Consider the following 16,906-nt stretch of genomic DNA (forward strand, 5'->3'; position numbering starts at 1 on the left):
CAGCCACTTTTCGACCATAATTACAGCCAAGAGCAATTTGAAAAACACTTGATGCTGGCAATTAAAAAGTTGAACAACATTTTTCTCCAGCAAAACGGGGTCCACCTCACTTAGCTGCTGCTCCAGGCTGCAAGTGTAATTAATTAGTTTTCAATTTCACTCAGCTAAATATGCATAATTTATGTGCCGGTGAAGTGGGTTTGGTAAAATGTGGGTAGAGCAATTGCAGGGTTGTGTAGCCACGTCATGGTCATAATAAAATTTACTAGCCATTACTCGCTCCTTCTCTCTCTCTCTCACTTTCATCCTTTTTGGAGTGGCAATTCTCCGGTCTGGCCATCGCCTTCATCTTCTTCGTCCTGCCGCTTTTCATTCTTTCGCTTGGCAATTTGTGTGGACCAATTACTTTGTTTGTTTGCCGTTCGCCGTCCGCCGTGCGACAATTGCAAAAGGACAACTGAGACTTTTGCCACTGTGGCAGTGGTGCAGTGGCAGTGCAGTGCTGCGTTTCCTCTATTTCCGTTGCAAACATTTCCGTTTCGCATTGCTGCAAATTTATTGTTTCCTTGCGGTTTGCGTGTGTGCCTGTGTGTGTGTGTGTGTGTGTCTGGTTCTGTGTGTGCTTGGATACCTCGATTTGTCCTTTTTGCGTGTCTCTCGCTTTTTGAAGCACTCTTGCGAGGACACTTTGTGCGCTGCTTGAGCCTGATGGCGCTCCTTGGCACCAGCACCAGCACCTTCGTCAAAGGGGATCTCAGCTTGAGACAACAAGGACTCCTCCGACCAATCAAACAGCAAAATGGCGGTAAAGCGGAAGTGCCGTCCCAACATTCGCCCATGCCACACGCACAAACGTTGTTGGGGCTCTTCCGGCCGGAAATACGCATTTAGTTGCATGTGAAATTGCTACATTTTTTTGTCAACAGGCAAATTTATATATATTTATTTCTACGCGTTTCTTATTCGGTAAGGCGGAACGGAACCGAGACTTGGCGATGAAAAATTGAAATGTCGTTTCTAATAAATCATTTCGGCAAGGCGCACACAGCGACTTGTTTGTTTCGCTTCTCCGCTCTCATGCCGTCGCCAACTGTTTGTGCTTATTTCCGTTTCCGCTGGCCCCACGACCCACGACCCTGGCTTCATTTTTCTCTTTTTTGTAATTTTTTTTTGTTGTAATTTTTGTATTTTCCCTCCTTTGGCTGGGTTTACCTTACCGGATATTTTCAGCACCGTCATTGCAGCCGACATAATTAATTACCAGGGCGCGCCAAGCATTTCCCAGCGGCCTTCTCCCAGTGTGCCTCACCTGAGGCGTTGGCAGTGGCATTGGAAAACAGGAAGCGGCCTGTCGTCCTTGTACCCAGATTTGCTGACAGCTGGCGGAGACAAAGGACGAGGACGAGAACGAGGACGTGGAGGCTGCCTGCCAGCAACGCACAGCCATTTATAATTGGATCGCTTTAATTATGTGAATTTATGTGCGGGGCAGTCACTTATTATTGTGCCCGCAGGATAATCCACACACAGCAGACAACGGACATAAAGTTTGGACTCATATTTGAACTGACAGCCGCCGACGAGAAAGTCCTCTTTTGGCTTTTGTATCAAATTAGAATGCATGAATAATGGTGTTGCATGCACAGGTGACCACAAATGGAATACTAAATGAATTCATTATGCCGCATGACAGATTCCAAAGAGTGAATAATCCCTTGGATTCTTTCACCCCTTTGCTCTCAATTTACGAAGCATTTATCTACCGGGCTTAGTGGCCAACTTAAATCTCAATCGACTCACAAGACGAATGGCACTTTTATCGTAAATTTTCTGCTGCTGTCGGGAACAACACTTTTCAATTAGGAGGTGCCACCAAAGCTGCAACGCCCATTATCGCAGTGCAATTCAATTAGAAGCCGTTCAGCGGGTGGAAGGTTGAATGTGGATGAGGGTGATGGTGTGGGTGGGAAGGCATATGACTGTGCCGCCGGAGGAGGCGAATCTTGCCAGCACATTTGACAGCATGAAATTGAGTGAGCTGCAGTTCCTAGACACACAATGCCCCGCACGTAACGTCTCATTTCGGGCCTTCCAATCCAATCGAAGGACAAAGTGGCGGAGGGCGGAAGGACGATCTAGAGCACGATTTGTGCGCCAGAATACAGGAGCATACATATCGTATATAGGCAGGAGCACCCTTCGTCCTGCACTCTCGCATGAGTTATCATTTCAGGCACATTGATTTATGCAGTCGCCGGGAAAGCAACCTGCATGGCTGCTGCTGAGATAAGAATTAATTGGCAAGTGCACTGTGCAAATAAATTGCATAGCCATCCGGGTGTGGGTTACGCTGTTGGTGTGGATGTGGGTATGGGTGTACTGGATCTGTTCTGGCTTGCTTTGGATTGGGCGCTTCCCAATCCCGGTGCAGCACTGCTGCTGTTGCTCCTGTTCCTGGTGGGCAAATGCAAACACACATAAAGCAGGTACCCGGCTTGCAGCCGCTTTTAATGCAAATGTGACAAATGTTTTACGGCTGGCTGCGTATGCATTGACTCTGGGCAAACACCTGTAAATGGATTGAAGCCACAGCAGGCGGCCAGGAGCGGAGGCATCCTTACCCACCAATTGATTCATCTCACTGCAACGTTTCACTCCCAATTGGGTGATCATAAATCTGTCACTCATCGCTGATTAGCATCGGCACTAAAAGGACACTCGTAGTTGTGGATAGCTACCTACCTGTGGACAACGACCTGTGATCTAAGGATTAGATATAGAATCCGAGTTATAGGTATGCAAACAAAAAGTAATATAAGAACTGATATAAAACCACCACAAGTTATTAATTACTAAACAGTTTTGTGAGCCTGAAATCCGCTCCTGCCTTTAAGCCCCGTATATCAGTGGCAACTGCAATTGCAGAGGACCCACAGCCGGTCTCTCTGTTTGCATCCTGTGTAGGCTTTAACCGTTGCTGGCCTTGGTGCCACATTTGCATTCGCATTCGGATTTGCAGGGTACACTGTATGCGTGTGTGTGTGAGTGTGAGTGTGTGTGTGTGTGTGGCGGCACTTTCAACTGCATTTTTGCCCATATTTGGGATTTGCATTGCCACATTAACCCCCGGTGCTCGTGTGCTGGCGCCCAGTTGGATTTGCAGTAGGAGAGAACATAAATTGAAGGGCAGCTGAACAACATTGGCAGACGATCAATATTATTGCGCCTGCGGTGGGGCAATCAACGAAATGGAGAGTCCCTTAACAAAGACGCCACATGGAGGATACGAAAATTCGGGGCGTCATGGGTCCCCCGAGTGTATGGAGTGTGCTCTCTATTAGCCACATCGATGATGCTGGCGGTCTATATTGATTTCCCAACTGATTGCCTCCGCCTTAAACTATATTTATGGCATACTTAACGCTGGAGCAGCGCCTCCCTAAGCGCAAGGCAGTTAAAGCCATTTTCGTAGTATTTCCCAAGGATATTATCAGCCGTGTTTCAGTTGCCAATCGGTTAATTACTTTTTGCCCAGTCTGAGTCAGCAGGATGCTAGAGTCCTGGCGGAGTCGTCTTTTGTACGTCTCTGGTACGCAATAAATTAGAAGTCGCTTTCATTGATTTCTGCTGAGAGCAGCAGGTAAACATTTAATTAATTTGCACGGCCCCCCAACCGCTAAACACTTTTATATCAGTGGCAATTAAAATTGCGTATACGTGATGTTGTCTGCCATCGCATCCGCGGGCATTGATTAACGACCAGTCGAGGAATGCAAAGCGTGGCAGAAATGGGTAACTGAAAACGAAAAAACGAAGAGAAATGTATGCAAATTGAAGATTTATTAAAGCCAGACAAAAGAAGTCGGGGTCGTGATCCAACGCCGGGCGTTAACAGTTGACAGTAATTTCCTGCATCTGGACGCGCTCAAAGCAAAATGCAATTTCCGTTGGGCTGCACGGTGTAGTCAGCTCCCTTTTTTTTTTTATGCGCCGCCCAGCTGCATGTGTCATTATTCTTATGCCGTTTTACCTGGGCCATGCTTTATGCCAGCCAAGGACAAAGGCTTAAACCTGTAAACGGGTACTGAGAGCCTGGTTAGAGCCAGGCCCGCACGGATCACAGCAGCTGCTGCCATGCCGTACCGTAAAAAATAGCCCCACCGAAGGGAAGGACATGGTAAAATGGCACATCAAAGGCGGAGAAGCTGACCTCCAGACCTCCAGACCACTGGAACTCCGGCCGTTCAGACCTTCAGTTTGCAGCAGACAAAAAAGGGCATAAAGGAGAGTAATGGCAAAGGATAATGCGTGGCTTTGCGGGAGTGTGGGAACTAAAAGGATTTGCCCCATGCGCCGCACTCACTCATCATAGAGCACATCATCATTTAATATGCTCAAATGAGCAATGCTTGCAATGCACAGCATGTGAGAGGTATTATTTGGAATTCACTAATCCCATAAGTAGATCCAAACAATGAGCCGACAGGCGGAGTGTTCTAAATATATAATGACACAAAACAATGCAATGCCAATCGAAAAGCATTAGGTCAATCCAAAAATATACTGTATACGAGAACAATTGGATATTGTTGCAATTATTGCAAAATATCGGAATTATTTATAAATCAGAAGCATAACATAACATAGCAAAATAAAATTATTTTGCACACATTTTTTTCGGCATCGATTTCATTATCAATCAATTGTTTCGCCTATCAGTATCAGAGTTTTGAACAAGTCTATCAGTCAGCAATAAACACCCACATCAGTAAGAAACTTTTTACTTTATTTACAGATAGAACTAGTGAGTGAAATGGCGCAGCATGACTAACCAATAAGTTAATGAATATTCGAGTTTGGGGTATTGATGTGATTATTGATATAGCGAGTACATGGTTTTCCCACAGCATCAGTAGTACGCCTCGCACTCCATCTGGCGGCGCCACTGCGACCAATCCGCACAGCCCACCATCTCCGAACTGGCCACGAATCCTCGGCCGGCGGCGCAGTTGAGCAGCAGAGGTGTGGCATCTGTGCTGGGGCACAGGTAGAATCGATTGGGATCCGGCGATGCCCAGGGCGATGGCACATGACCGGTGGTAGTGCTGTCACAGCCAGCTGACAACTGGGCGGCCACCTGCTCCTCCGTGGGCCGGCAGGCTGGCCAGTGGCCGTAGGGCAAACAGCCCAGATAACCGAGACCGCTGAAAAATCCCCGACCCGGCGGACACTCCAGCTGCAGCGGTTGTCCGCCATCGGAGCACACGTAGAATTTGTTGGGATCCGGATCTCCCCACATGTCCGTGGCATGTCTGCATGTTGCATTCGTGGTTGTGTCCGTGTTGGCGGCGCTGGCAGCCATACATTCCTGCAGCTGCAGCTGCAGCAGGGTCAGGATGAGGATCGGGAGCAGCATCCAGGGGGAGTAGCTCCATTTATTTTTCATAAATAATTTCATCACGAACCGCCAACGGAGCATTTATTATTATGACACACAACGTTCCCCCGTTCGCTCACTGTCCGAATGTCTGATTTTTCGTTTTGTTTCTTTTCCTTGTTTTTTTTTTGTTTTTTTATTATTTTGGACTGCAAACTGCAGTTGGCGGGTAAATTCAGATATTCTTTTTTTTCACACACTTCTCATCATTTGGCCATAAGCTGGGTTCGTTAATAAATTTATGTGTGTTGCTTGCTGGTGAAAAACTCGACTCGACTGATTGATGTCGTCGCCATTGTCTTTCGCTTTTATAGCCATGCTCATTGCAATGACTTTCCATGTTCCCTGCAGACCTTATCGCCAGCTATTTTTACAGTCATTTTTCATCGGGCACCGGGCATCGGGTTTTTCGGGCATTTTTTTATATATTTTGGTTGAAAGTGACGTCGTCGCTCTCTTTTGGCATCGTTTTGCTGATTAGATAAGACGGACTGGTTTAAAGTTGTATGCTCTCGGTCGATAAGTTCTGGAAATTAATGGCACGAGAGAAGAAGATTTCAATCAGGAGCTGGCCAAAAAAATTTCCTACTCTCATCGTTCGATTGTTAGAAATTCTCTTTGCTAACTTGGCCGAATGAATCAGAGTGCCATTACAGTTTTGGACTACCGAAAACGAGCAGAGCACCGAAACACACACATGCACATCGCTTATCTAAGCGATAGCAGAGACATTAATTGCCTTTCAAATGAAGCCAAATTGGAAATTATTGCTGCAGAAATCAGTTGAAAATTTAATTACGCTCCACTGGGCGAAGAGATAATGGAGCATTTTCGAATGGCTTCGGTAGTATTCAGTATTCAGTCGCAGGCCCAGCTGCTGTCAAAAGTTCTAATTGATTTGGCTTAGAGCGCCCAAATGAAGGAGCTGGCACAGCTGCCGCCGGCTAAGAACTCACTTTGCGGCCAGGACACGAAGCCCATAACCTGCTAAAACAAAAAAAAAACCAAAAACAAAAAACAAAAAAAAGGAAAAACTTCTTAGCCGTTTTTGTTGTTGAGTCACGTTGTCAATTCAACTTCCTTACTCGCTTCTCCACTTTTTGCACTCTATTTACGCGAGCCCCAAGTTTAAATAGGCAAACTTCGTGGAGTTCTGCCAAAGTTGACAATATAATCGACTTAAATTCCAATAGGCTTGCTATCGATGTTGGCTTCCACTGGCAGGGAATTCAATTAAAAGTTTCCCAGACGTGAGCAGCACACCAGGTGACACTGAGAACCCAACATTTGGCACCCAGACACCATGTCACACCAAAATCAAAGTTACTTCGGATTCCAGGAACTGCTCATCGCCAACCACTTGAGGCGTGGTATCTGCCAAAGGCAGTACAGCAAATTAAGCCAAGAGTTCGCCATTATCTGCATAAGAAAAACACCCGAGATAAGCGATGTGGCCAAGACCAGAAGCCAAAACACAACACAGAAAACAGGCCTCGCAGAACGTTCATCATCGGAAGTGTCAACAAGTCAATGGCAATGCCAATGATATGGTTGCGCTCTCGAAAGTCCCGTCCCGATAAGTTGGCCGATTGGATAGAATGTTATAAAAAGCCACTCGGTGGCCATTCAATCGTTTAGTCTGCGTTACATTTTTGAATCGAAAAGAAGCTGATAAAGGATTCACCATGCTGAAAGGTAAGCACATCCTTCGAAATAATCTACTCAACTGTTGTGACTGGCGTAAAGTGAAACTCATCGAATATTTACAAATACATTTTAAGCATATTACATGATAATCTTTATCACTATTACTATTAATCACTTGGATATTCGCAGGACTCATCATATTCTTTGGCCTGCTGGCTCTGTGCTACGCCGCCTCCGTGGGCAGCGCCAGCAATGCCACCGAAGTTTGCCAGTCGGAGGACGAGCTGTGGGGCGGCGAGGACATTAGGAAGTTCTACTTCTGCCTGGACGGCCAGGTGATCACCGACGAGTGCGACGCGGGATACTATTTCGTGAACAACGCCACCATCTGCGGCTGCCTGCCCTCCGACCTGATGAAGCCCTCCTGCGTGAACCTGGACATCAAGGTGCCCGACTGCACCGGAGACAGCAAGTTGCGGCCCCAGGCCGCCGACGATGTGTCCAGCTTCTATCTGTGCACCAGCGATGGTGCCAAGGAGCTGCCTTGCCCGGATGGCAAGGCGTTCGTCGACCAGGATGGCTACCTGGGATGCTTCGCGTGGTCCCAGTGGCGCACGTTGCGCAACTGCGTCGACGACTGATGGTGATATGTGTGGCGTTTTAATTATAGTTCTTCCAGCGCTATTCACTTGCCGCGATTAAAAGTGTCCGAATTGAAATGTTATTAACTTTAAATTGATTGGAAAATAATTGATAAATGAGCGGTGGTCGAGTGGCGCTGATATGATAAGCGGTGACACATATTGAAACCCACAAATTGAACTGCTGCGACATTTCCGGGCTTCCATACAGTTTGGTATGCCATGGCATAAATCTTGACTTTCCCCTTGCGAGGAGCAAAAATTACAGGGCGTTGGGAAAAACGACAAACATTTTCAAGAAAATTCCAATCGCATGTGTGCGAGATTGGGATTGTGAGTTTGTGTGTTGGCTGCTGTCGCAGCGCAAAACAATTGTCGCCGCAAACTTTAGCGCAAAACAAACAGCGTCGAGTGGGGCGACAAATTACAGGGGCCAGTGAAAAGGAGCAAGGAGCAAGGACCAACTGCAGGACATGCTCCTGGTTTCCCGAACACATGTTCGTCTGGCGAGAGGTCCTTGGGGGCAGTTCTACTCGTCGGGGCTAAAAATGAGTTTAAAGTTCGATGCCGAACCGCATTAATCTTGTGCTGTGTGCTGTGTTTTCTGTGTGCTGCGTGCGAAGTGGTGCAACATGAAACCAAAAGTTGCCAATGATTGCGTCAGATGCCCCAAAGGGAGTCACGTGAACGCTGAAAGCAGAAAGCAGATCTAGTATGTTTCCAAGTGATCCATCCACCAGCTTTTGTTTCCTTGCCCTCGTTGTTGTTTTTCCGCCATGAGAACGCCAACTCCCAACCCTTTGATCACTCGCAGCGATTGCACATCCCCGACTAGGTAATAAATGTCTGAGTGGGCAGGCAGCGAGGGCCAAGTGTCACTGACACGGAACTACAGTCGGTTGCATGTAGTCCGGAATGGGGAACCTCCTGCTGCTCAACCACCCAAAATGAGTTAGTCAGGAAATTGCATTATTTGTCTTTGGCCGTTGCGGGCAAAAACCGTACAATGATGGCGAATGCAGAAAGAGGAGCCTCTGTGTGTGTGTGTGTGTGTGGATGCGGACAATACTGTGCCGCAGCATCGCCATCCTCCCATGGGGGGCACTAACTAGTGTGGAAACTGCCCCCTCTGCACCTCTCTCTCTTTGCTGCTCGTTTTGTTGCCTCGCCAGCCACTTTAAAATGGCGTGGCTATCTCCGGACTCCGGCCGTCACACATGCGAGTTTTCAAACGCTCCAAAGTCAGAGCAATCTTTCTGCTCCATTTCCGCCCACTCCTGCAGCTGTTGCTGCCACCACATCCTAGATTCCTCCTGCTGCTGCTGCCTTCCAACTGCTTCATCTCCGCCAGCTCCTCCAGCTCCTCCAACTGCCTCCTGCCGCTGTTGTTGCATTTTAATTGCATGGATGCCTGGGCCGTTCGGACCATTAATCCTGCACAAGTTTTGCGCAAAAATTGCGAGAAGGGATTTTTAAAGTCACAACTGTCGTATGTTATCAGCACACCCAGGCAGAATAGCTCCGACACGAGAGGGTACACACTCGGAGAAAAATTAATTTTATCGCTTACTAACTATCTATCTATCTTTAAATAAGTGATTAACAATAGTTCAGTCATCTTTCTAGTTATTTGATATTTATTTTGAACATTTTACAAATGCGGTATATTTTTAAATTTGTTATTAAGAACACTTTATTATTTTGCCTGCTGAAAAATAGAATGCCTTTTGTAGTTTTCGAGCTGAGAACTCTGGCCTGTAGTTTAGAGTCCGTCTTGTTGCACAGCGCCAGTGCCGCAGTGGTGCTTGGATTTAATTGAGTTTACAATTGTTTTGTGGCCACTATTCGCCGCTTTTCAGCCGCCAGCTGCCTGTGAACTCTGACCCCTGGCTGACGTGTTGTTACATTAATTAAGTTTGCTGCGCTGGTTCGCATAAATTAAGTCGACAACAGGGCGCATACGCAATGCGCTCGTAGTTTTCTTCTTTTTGACCTTTTGCACCGCTTACTTCCGTTCAGTTGGCCATTGTACAAGTCATTTTCCGTCGAATGGGCATAATTGGCATTTTTGGAGTCGCAGGCCTCTGTGGTGACAGTCACATTCAATGGGCAGCCCCCGACTTCCTTCAATTTGCACCCCCTTCTGCGGCTTCCGTTGAATGATTTTTCAGTGCGCGCATTTTCGCGCTTGAATTGCTGGCGAACAGCAAATGGTATGGGTGCTTTTGGGCTGGAAAAGTTGGCTTAAACTTTTCCACTTGAATGGCAGCGGAAGGTTTTATGCGCCTCGCTTCCACTGTGCCACTGCCAGTGGCAAGGAGAGTGTTGGGTGGTGCTGGTTTGCTGGTGACTTGTGCCACATTGTGCTGACGCCGCTGCAGCGGCGCATGAAAGTATGCAGCATAAAATTTGTGCGCGGCAACAAATAAATATTTGACCCCAGCTCACAGCTCCCAGCAGGGTGCAAACCCTCCCCCCTTCGACCCCTCTCTCTCTCTTTTTGCCGCTCCCGTTGAATTTATATTTGCACTTAACAACCGGAGCAACAACAGGAGGGAACAGGAACAGGAACAGGAGCAGCGACAACGACAACGACTACAATGCAACCACAACTCGAAGTTGCCAGCCAGCAACAACAGCAATGGCAATAGCAACCACCGCAGCACCACTTTCGAGAGGGAAAAGTTTGTGTGTGGCTTATTTTTCGGTTACAAATCAAATCCAAAATCGCATTAAAATTGCATGCAGCGGAAAAATTGTGCACCCAGCACACAGTACACAGAGAGGAGGGCAAATAACCGCGTAACCAGAAGCCTTGCCACCATAAGGACCTGGCAGGAGCTGCTAGGAGCTGCCAGGACCTGCGTGAATGGAAATGGTGGCTCAGCAGGGTGGTGCTCAAGTGCCGCCGAACTGTTGTTGTTAATGTTATTGTTGTTGTGCAAGACATTTACTGCGGTCCTTTTGCTCGATTGTTGCTGTTGCCGTTCCAATTGAATTTTTGCGAGACGAAATCACTTCAACGCCTTCGATTTCAATTTCCGCCACATTTCAAATTTGTATTCAGTTATTGCATTCTGCCCGATTCTCCTCGATTCGTAATCGCTGATTTGGGGTTGGAAACTAGTCCTTTACACAGGACTAAAGTTGTTTTTTTTGGCGATATTGATCTGCAAAATTGGTTTCGCGCAGAGATGGTAATTGCATTTTCTTCGCTGACTGCACAAAAATCATATTCAAGTTTTCCATGACATCGATTACATTTATGGATGACTACAATAGAACCAAGTTGTGATTCTTGCTTATGGCCGTTTTTGAATGCCCAAGATAGAGTGCCCAAGGATATGGTTTGCTTTCAAGGAGCAGCAAGTCATCATCAGAGCTACGTTTTTCTACTTTTGGTCTTCAATTTCTAATTACTACGTTTTTTTGCTTGTTTTCTGTGCATTTTCTCTATTTTCTATCCCCCAGCTTTGATGCCGCTTTCCATTTTTCGTATCTCCGTGTGATTCGATTGCTTTGCGATTGGACACGCACATAGAAAGCCTTTCTCTTTTCTCTTTTCCAACTTTCCTTATGTGGCTATCTCCCTGGAGTTGGCCGCATCTGGTTACGTAAGGCAGTACCTTTTGATGGGCGGCCAACCAGTTGCAGCATATCGATGCAAGCCGCTAGTTAACCCTTTAAAGCCTAAGGGGTTTGAATATTTTAAATTTCTGAAAGAGTTTTTGTTGGTATAAAGATATTTGATTGTAAATCTTTCAATCTTTATATTTACAATCAAAGTCTTGCTAGTTATTATAAGTTTCAGCGGTAATCTAATGGGTTAAACAGCCAACTTTAGGACCTGGCTCTCCATTACGGCGGCTTTTCGTGCATTTATTGCTGCTTCTGCTGCTTTTGCTGGTTCTGGGCGTAGTCCTGTTCCTGCTCCTCCTCCTCCTCCTGCTCCGTCTTCTGCTCCTGCTCCTGCTCCTGCTCCTACTCCCTGCTCCTTCTCCCGATCCTCTTCCTGTTGTTTGCTGTCACTCGAGGACGACGCTGTCTGGCTGGCTGAATGGCCAAATGGGCGGCGTGCTGTTGTTGCGGCCCGTGTTGTAATGGTGAGGCATCAATATCTCATTTGTATAACATATCGCAGTCAATATGAGACACGTGTATAAGTATCTAGTTTACTCTGTGGTGGTCTTGGGCCCCAGTCGAGTTGGGGGAGGGGGGTTTTCGGGGTCCGTTGCATGTCATTGTAATGGTATCATGCTGTAACAGATTTCTGTTTACCTTGATTTACATATGAAGCGGGTTGTGGGTGGTTGTATGGTTGGATGACTGGATGGTTGGATGGTTGGATTGTTGGATGGTTGGGTGGGTGGTTAGGTGGGTGGGTTGGGTTTGGCACACAAGCCGCAACAGAGCAAACAAACGACACTGCTGCTCACTCCTTCGCTGTGGCACGTAAATAGAAAAGAAAACACTTAAGCATGCACTTAGTCTTTGCGCCTTTCACTTCGTGTCGATGGCGATGGCGTTGGCGATGTCGATGGCTGTGTCGCTTTGGATCAGGACATAGATGTATATTGGTATATTGGTATGGGTGTGAATAAGCACATGTGTGTGGCTGGGTGGCAGGATGCGGGCGTGTGTGTTGGCTGTGTTGTGTGCTACCAACTGCGATTTATGCAAATTTGTTTGGCTGCTGAGCCAAGCCCGGCTGTCGACTTTTTGTTAACAGTTTCGGTTGCCTCTTTCTTTCCTTCTTGCTTTCTTTCCTTCGGTGCTGGTGTGTCCTGTGCGAGTCCTTTGTGCTGCTGCTGCTGCCCCTCTTACCGCTCTTACCCACTAAGCAAATAAAGTTATTTGCATGCGCAAGTAAATCGATTTGTGTATATCAAATTGTGGGGCTTCAAACAAAAAACAAAATGAACGTATAAAAGACACACACAAACACACATTCAAAGCTGAAAGCCAAACAAAAGCGGAAAAACAAAGCTCACCGCTTTGCCGCAGCTGCAACAGGAAGAACGTAAGTGAAATCTGGATCACACGAATCGCTTAATATTGATCGAACACCAATGACCGCACACACTCACACACACCCACACATATACACACTTTCGCTTTAAATTCAAATACAATTAATTAAATGCTGTTGGCCGCTTAAGCGCCGCTTGATTCCAAATTTAATTGGGGCATACAACAAATTTCGCAATTACATTAGGCGCCGGCTGTGAAAAATTTCTGGGCAGTTTTGGGGGGCGGAAATAATACCCGAAACTGCCACAAAGCTGGCTACACATTTTGTTTGTCCATTTGAGAGCTTTGCGCTGCAGCTAATTAAAAATTATTAAAACTAGCGAGCGAAGTTAAGTCCACGCAGCTCAACGAGGACCCGACCATGGGAAATTGCCATCATGTCAATTTACCAAATTGCGCAAACAAACAGGGGGCAGCCCCGTTTTCCAGCCCCCCATCCCGCATTGGAAAGGACACCAAGGCCACTCCACCACTCCAGCACCCGCACGCACATTTCGTAATTGTTGCACGTATGGTGTATGGCGTATGGCGGCACAGAAAAACAAGAGCAAATCCCCGCCAGCATCAACATGCGAGGCGGCCACCCGAAAGCGGCTTATGTCCTGGCACCACCACCATCACCATCACCACCATGCCCATGTCCTTCGAGCAGCGGGCCACGCATAAATTAAGCAGCACTCAACCGGGAAAAATCGAAAAGCGCTTTTTAATTATATTTTCGACAATTTGTTTCAATACATGCGAAACGCGCGCACGGCGTGTTTTATTTGCGCGGCTTTGTGGGCGGATCCTGCGGTTCGGTCCACTGCCAGTCCTTCCACTTCACGCACCGCCGCTCCCGGTCGTAGAACAGCTCGTTGGCCGGGCAGCGGTGCAACTGGGCGGGTCGATTCCGATCCCGCTCCTGCTCCTCCTTTGATTTGCCACTTTCGCAGTGCCAGTAGGCGGTGGGGTCCCAGAAGTGGCGGTAGATTTGCCCCAGTTCCTCGGGACTGCGACAGCCTGGTTCTCCGTTGTAGTCCCGACCAGACATGGCTGAAAGTGAGAGGACACACATTTAAGCACATTTGGGAATCACACCGTGATATATTCAAGTTTTTTCCATTGACCCAAATATGTTAAGCTTATCAGCTGTGCAACTAAATAAAGCTTAAATCGCATAATTGTATATAAATAAATGTATTTTTAACAATATTTTACAACTTTGTAAGCACGCATTAAAAAAGTGAGTGAAGTCGGAATGTTTTTCCGCACTCGTAGCACCAGGCAAATATTTTTTAAAATAAATAATTTATTATCAATAAACAAAGAGAAAAGACCGGAGACAAATGTGTTTACTTTGTTTTAAGTGCTTTAGTTTAATGCCCGCACAAACGCAGTTAACCATTAAGCTAAAAAAGTGCATATTTTCCACTCTTTTTCTCATTTGCTGGAAAGTGTGCCATTTTATTTACGAATTAAGTAAAATTTCCATTATTTGACTGTCTGACATTACAGCAAACATGTTTATCTGTGCAAAGTCTTTGTGCTTATCTTACGCGCGCTAGTTAGTAACTAAGTTATTTGTCAAATAAATTAACTAAATATTTACTTTTACTAGACTTTGACTGACATTTTTCACTTTTTGACACATGATAGAGATATTAAATTTGATTTATTTTGAAAGAGCGTGGAATGTTAAATCTCCAATTCTAGGCAGCAACTTCGGGTTGACTGGGCGGCTGGACAGTGGGAGACCACACCCATTGGGACCAAGGCACACAGGCCTTGGCGGAATCCAACCATGCAGAGGCAATGGGACACTGGGCGAGGGTGGCGGGAACGCCCTGGGTGGAGCACACCCAGAAGGCGCTCTTCAGGTAGAAGTGGGCATAGAGCGCCACCTCCACTTCCTCGGCCGTTTGGCAGCCCGGCTGACCCGTGGGCTTGGCCACAGCAGCTCCGCTGCAGAAGGTGGAGCAGCCAAGGATCAGGATTACAGCGAACAGAGGCAGGAACTTCATCTTGAACTTGGAATAACTTTCGTTGGACTGACCTATGCTAATCGGTGGAACGCTTTTTATACGCGCCACGGCTAACCGAAATCTTATCGAGCGGAACTGAGATGTGATGCTGTGGTCGCGATAAGCTCATCTGGTATTAATCCCCCCCAGCAACCCACTCTGCTCTCGCATTTTATGGCGCTGTTTGTTTGCCCAATTGTTGTTTCTTCCGCTCGAGCCGAGCTGGATAGGAACTGGCCAGGTGGGGTCAGGTGGATGGCGACCCATCCCGGGCGAACTGCTTGCATATTCATGACATCAACGGCAGCTGTAAATTATTTTCAGAGATAGCCGAGGCAGGCCGCAAACAAGCGGAGGAGCAACGACGATGTTGCCTCGCCTGGATACGCTGGCTAATTAATTCAAAACACTGCCTCAAAGGCATTTTTGGGACTGGGGCCAACAAATTTCACCTGGCTGCGCGGAGGGAGGAGTGCGCCTTAAGCCACATTACGTCCTTCGTCCTGGCGCACTTGAGTAATTGCCACAGTGCACTGCACAGTGCAGTTGGAGTTGGGAGTTGGAGTCGGAGTTGGTGTTGGGAAAAGGCCTCGTTGCCGCCCTTCTTGGCCTTTGTTGCTCAGTTTTGCGGATTGGGCTTTTGTTAGTTTTGGGCCATAAATTAAATCGGGTTATTAATGTCTGCCATTAAGTGAAGCCACCGGGAGGAACGGCACTTGGCTGCCTGCAAAATGCCCACTTCCTGCCGCCGTTGTCCTTGCCCCCAGTGATTTATGCTAATTCGTGTGGCATTTGTAGCATTTCCCCGAGTATTTTGAGATTTTCAAAGACAAGGCCATTATTTTGCCAGCGCACGCAGGTAGAGCAGTGATTTCAAATTCATCCCACCACTCAAAAGCTGAAACCCAATTATTCGGACCACTTTTTTTTCGTCCACTGTCAGTTCACTTTAAAATATACTTGCAGCGTGATTAAACGGTATGGAAAACAAAGAGGAGGGTTTCAATGCAATTAAATATATTGCGTATACGTCACGTATGCTAAAATTTCATTTCACAATTTTTTTGCCCGCTCCCTTTGATTCGCACTCACTATGTTTCAGCTCGCTTCCCTGTTTGGCTGGCGGAAAATTCTTTTACATGCAAATATTTTGTTGGTTCTCGCACGCACGTCGCCCGAAAGCTGCGAAAGCGAGAAATAAAAATTCAATTGAATCGTATTTTTTCGCCGCTTATTGATGTGCTCGGCGGCCTGACAAAGCGTTTGACTGACAACTGTGAAATGAAATAAAATTCTCGCACCAAATGCACGGGCGAGTGCATCAAAAATAGCAAAATGGCAACTTATTGCCAGACAGAGCGGACAGCAAAGGGATTGGGTCGCCACCAGTTGACTGGGGAGCACAGGACGAGTGCCCTCCTCACATATTGATTTATGACAAATGCTTTGGCGGCAGCACCGTAAAGGGGGCGTGGCACGTCAGTCAAAACCGCTTAAATGCCGTCAGAAGCCGCGCGTTAACAATTGCAACTGTAATTGCAACTGGCCATCGGCGCATCATCACACCGCTGCCATAAAAATACACGCCAAATCTCCGACATCCGGGCACTGAGAGAAATGAGTGTGCCTCGAGTGCTGTTCATAAAAATGATTCATCCAGATATGCGACTCGCGACGCTGAGATATGCGACTTATCGCTCTCGCGATTCGTGCTCTTGACATTGGCCAGATAAAACCACAAGGGGGATCTTGGGGACATGGAGATATACTGCCCCTAAAAATATTTGGCATCCATCACTTCGCTTGCCTTATTAGCTTTGGTTGCTCTGCAAAGAGCATTACTAGAAATAATTTGTATTTTTGGCATTTTAAGTTCGAGCAGCTTCATGATTTCTCTGGCATTTCTAGTGACATATGTAAAAATAAATAAATAGCTAATTAAGTTCTTGTCTACTTAAATAAGCTTCGACATATTTTATTTTTCGTAAATTATTTGCTTAAATTATGTTAAAGAGCGTGACAAATTATTTAAGCTTAACAGCCAAAATGACCCCCGCATTTCGTTATACAAATAGCTGAGCCTAGAAAACTAATAAATTTGCACGTATTTAATATTCCCATCGAAGCAATTAGTTTTCGTGCATTTA

General features: G+C 46.6%; 4 protein-coding genes across 4 annotated transcripts; 1 reads left to right on the plus strand and 3 right to left on the minus strand.

Moving 5' to 3' along the window:
• Nucleotides 1–4,660: 4,660 nt before the first annotated feature.
• LOC6538355 lies at nt 4,661–5,821 on the minus strand. The gene has a single exon (XM_002098843.3). It carries the CDS (start codon nt 5,477–5,479, stop codon nt 4,910–4,912), a length of 570 nt encoding a protein of 189 aa, XP_002098879.1. The 5' UTR covers nt 5,480–5,821; the 3' UTR covers nt 4,661–4,909.
• A 1,169-nt stretch (nt 5,822–6,990) lies between these two features.
• LOC6538356 lies at nt 6,991–7,819 on the plus strand. Its single transcript, XM_002098844.3, has 2 exons — nt 6,991–7,132; nt 7,274–7,819. The coding sequence occupies exons 1-2, from the start codon at nt 7,123–7,125 to the stop codon at nt 7,723–7,725; spliced, it is 462 nt and encodes a 153-aa protein (XP_002098880.1). The 5' UTR covers nt 6,991–7,122; the 3' UTR covers nt 7,726–7,819.
• A 5,624-nt stretch (nt 7,820–13,443) lies between these two features.
• LOC6538358 lies at nt 13,444–16,048 on the minus strand. Its single transcript, XM_002098846.4, has 2 exons — nt 15,852–16,048; nt 13,444–13,791 (listed from the first exon to the last, which is right to left on the minus strand). The coding sequence occupies exon 2, from the start codon at nt 13,787–13,789 to the stop codon at nt 13,520–13,522; it is 270 nt and encodes an 89-aa protein (XP_002098882.1). The 5' UTR covers nt 13,790–13,791; nt 15,852–16,048; the 3' UTR covers nt 13,444–13,519.
• On the minus strand, nt 14,173–14,807 carry LOC6538359. Its single transcript, XM_002098847.4, has one exon. The coding sequence runs from the start codon at nt 14,757–14,759 to the stop codon at nt 14,448–14,450; it is 312 nt and encodes a 103-aa protein (XP_002098883.1). The 5' UTR covers nt 14,760–14,807; the 3' UTR covers nt 14,173–14,447.
• Nucleotides 16,049–16,906: the final 858 nt, after the last annotated feature.

The sequence above is a fragment of the Drosophila yakuba genome, chromosome 3R (assembly GCF_016746365.2).
Source record: "Drosophila yakuba strain Tai18E2 chromosome 3R, Prin_Dyak_Tai18E2_2.1, whole genome shotgun sequence".
Lineage (NCBI taxonomy): Eukaryota > Metazoa > Arthropoda > Insecta > Diptera > Drosophilidae > Drosophila > Drosophila yakuba.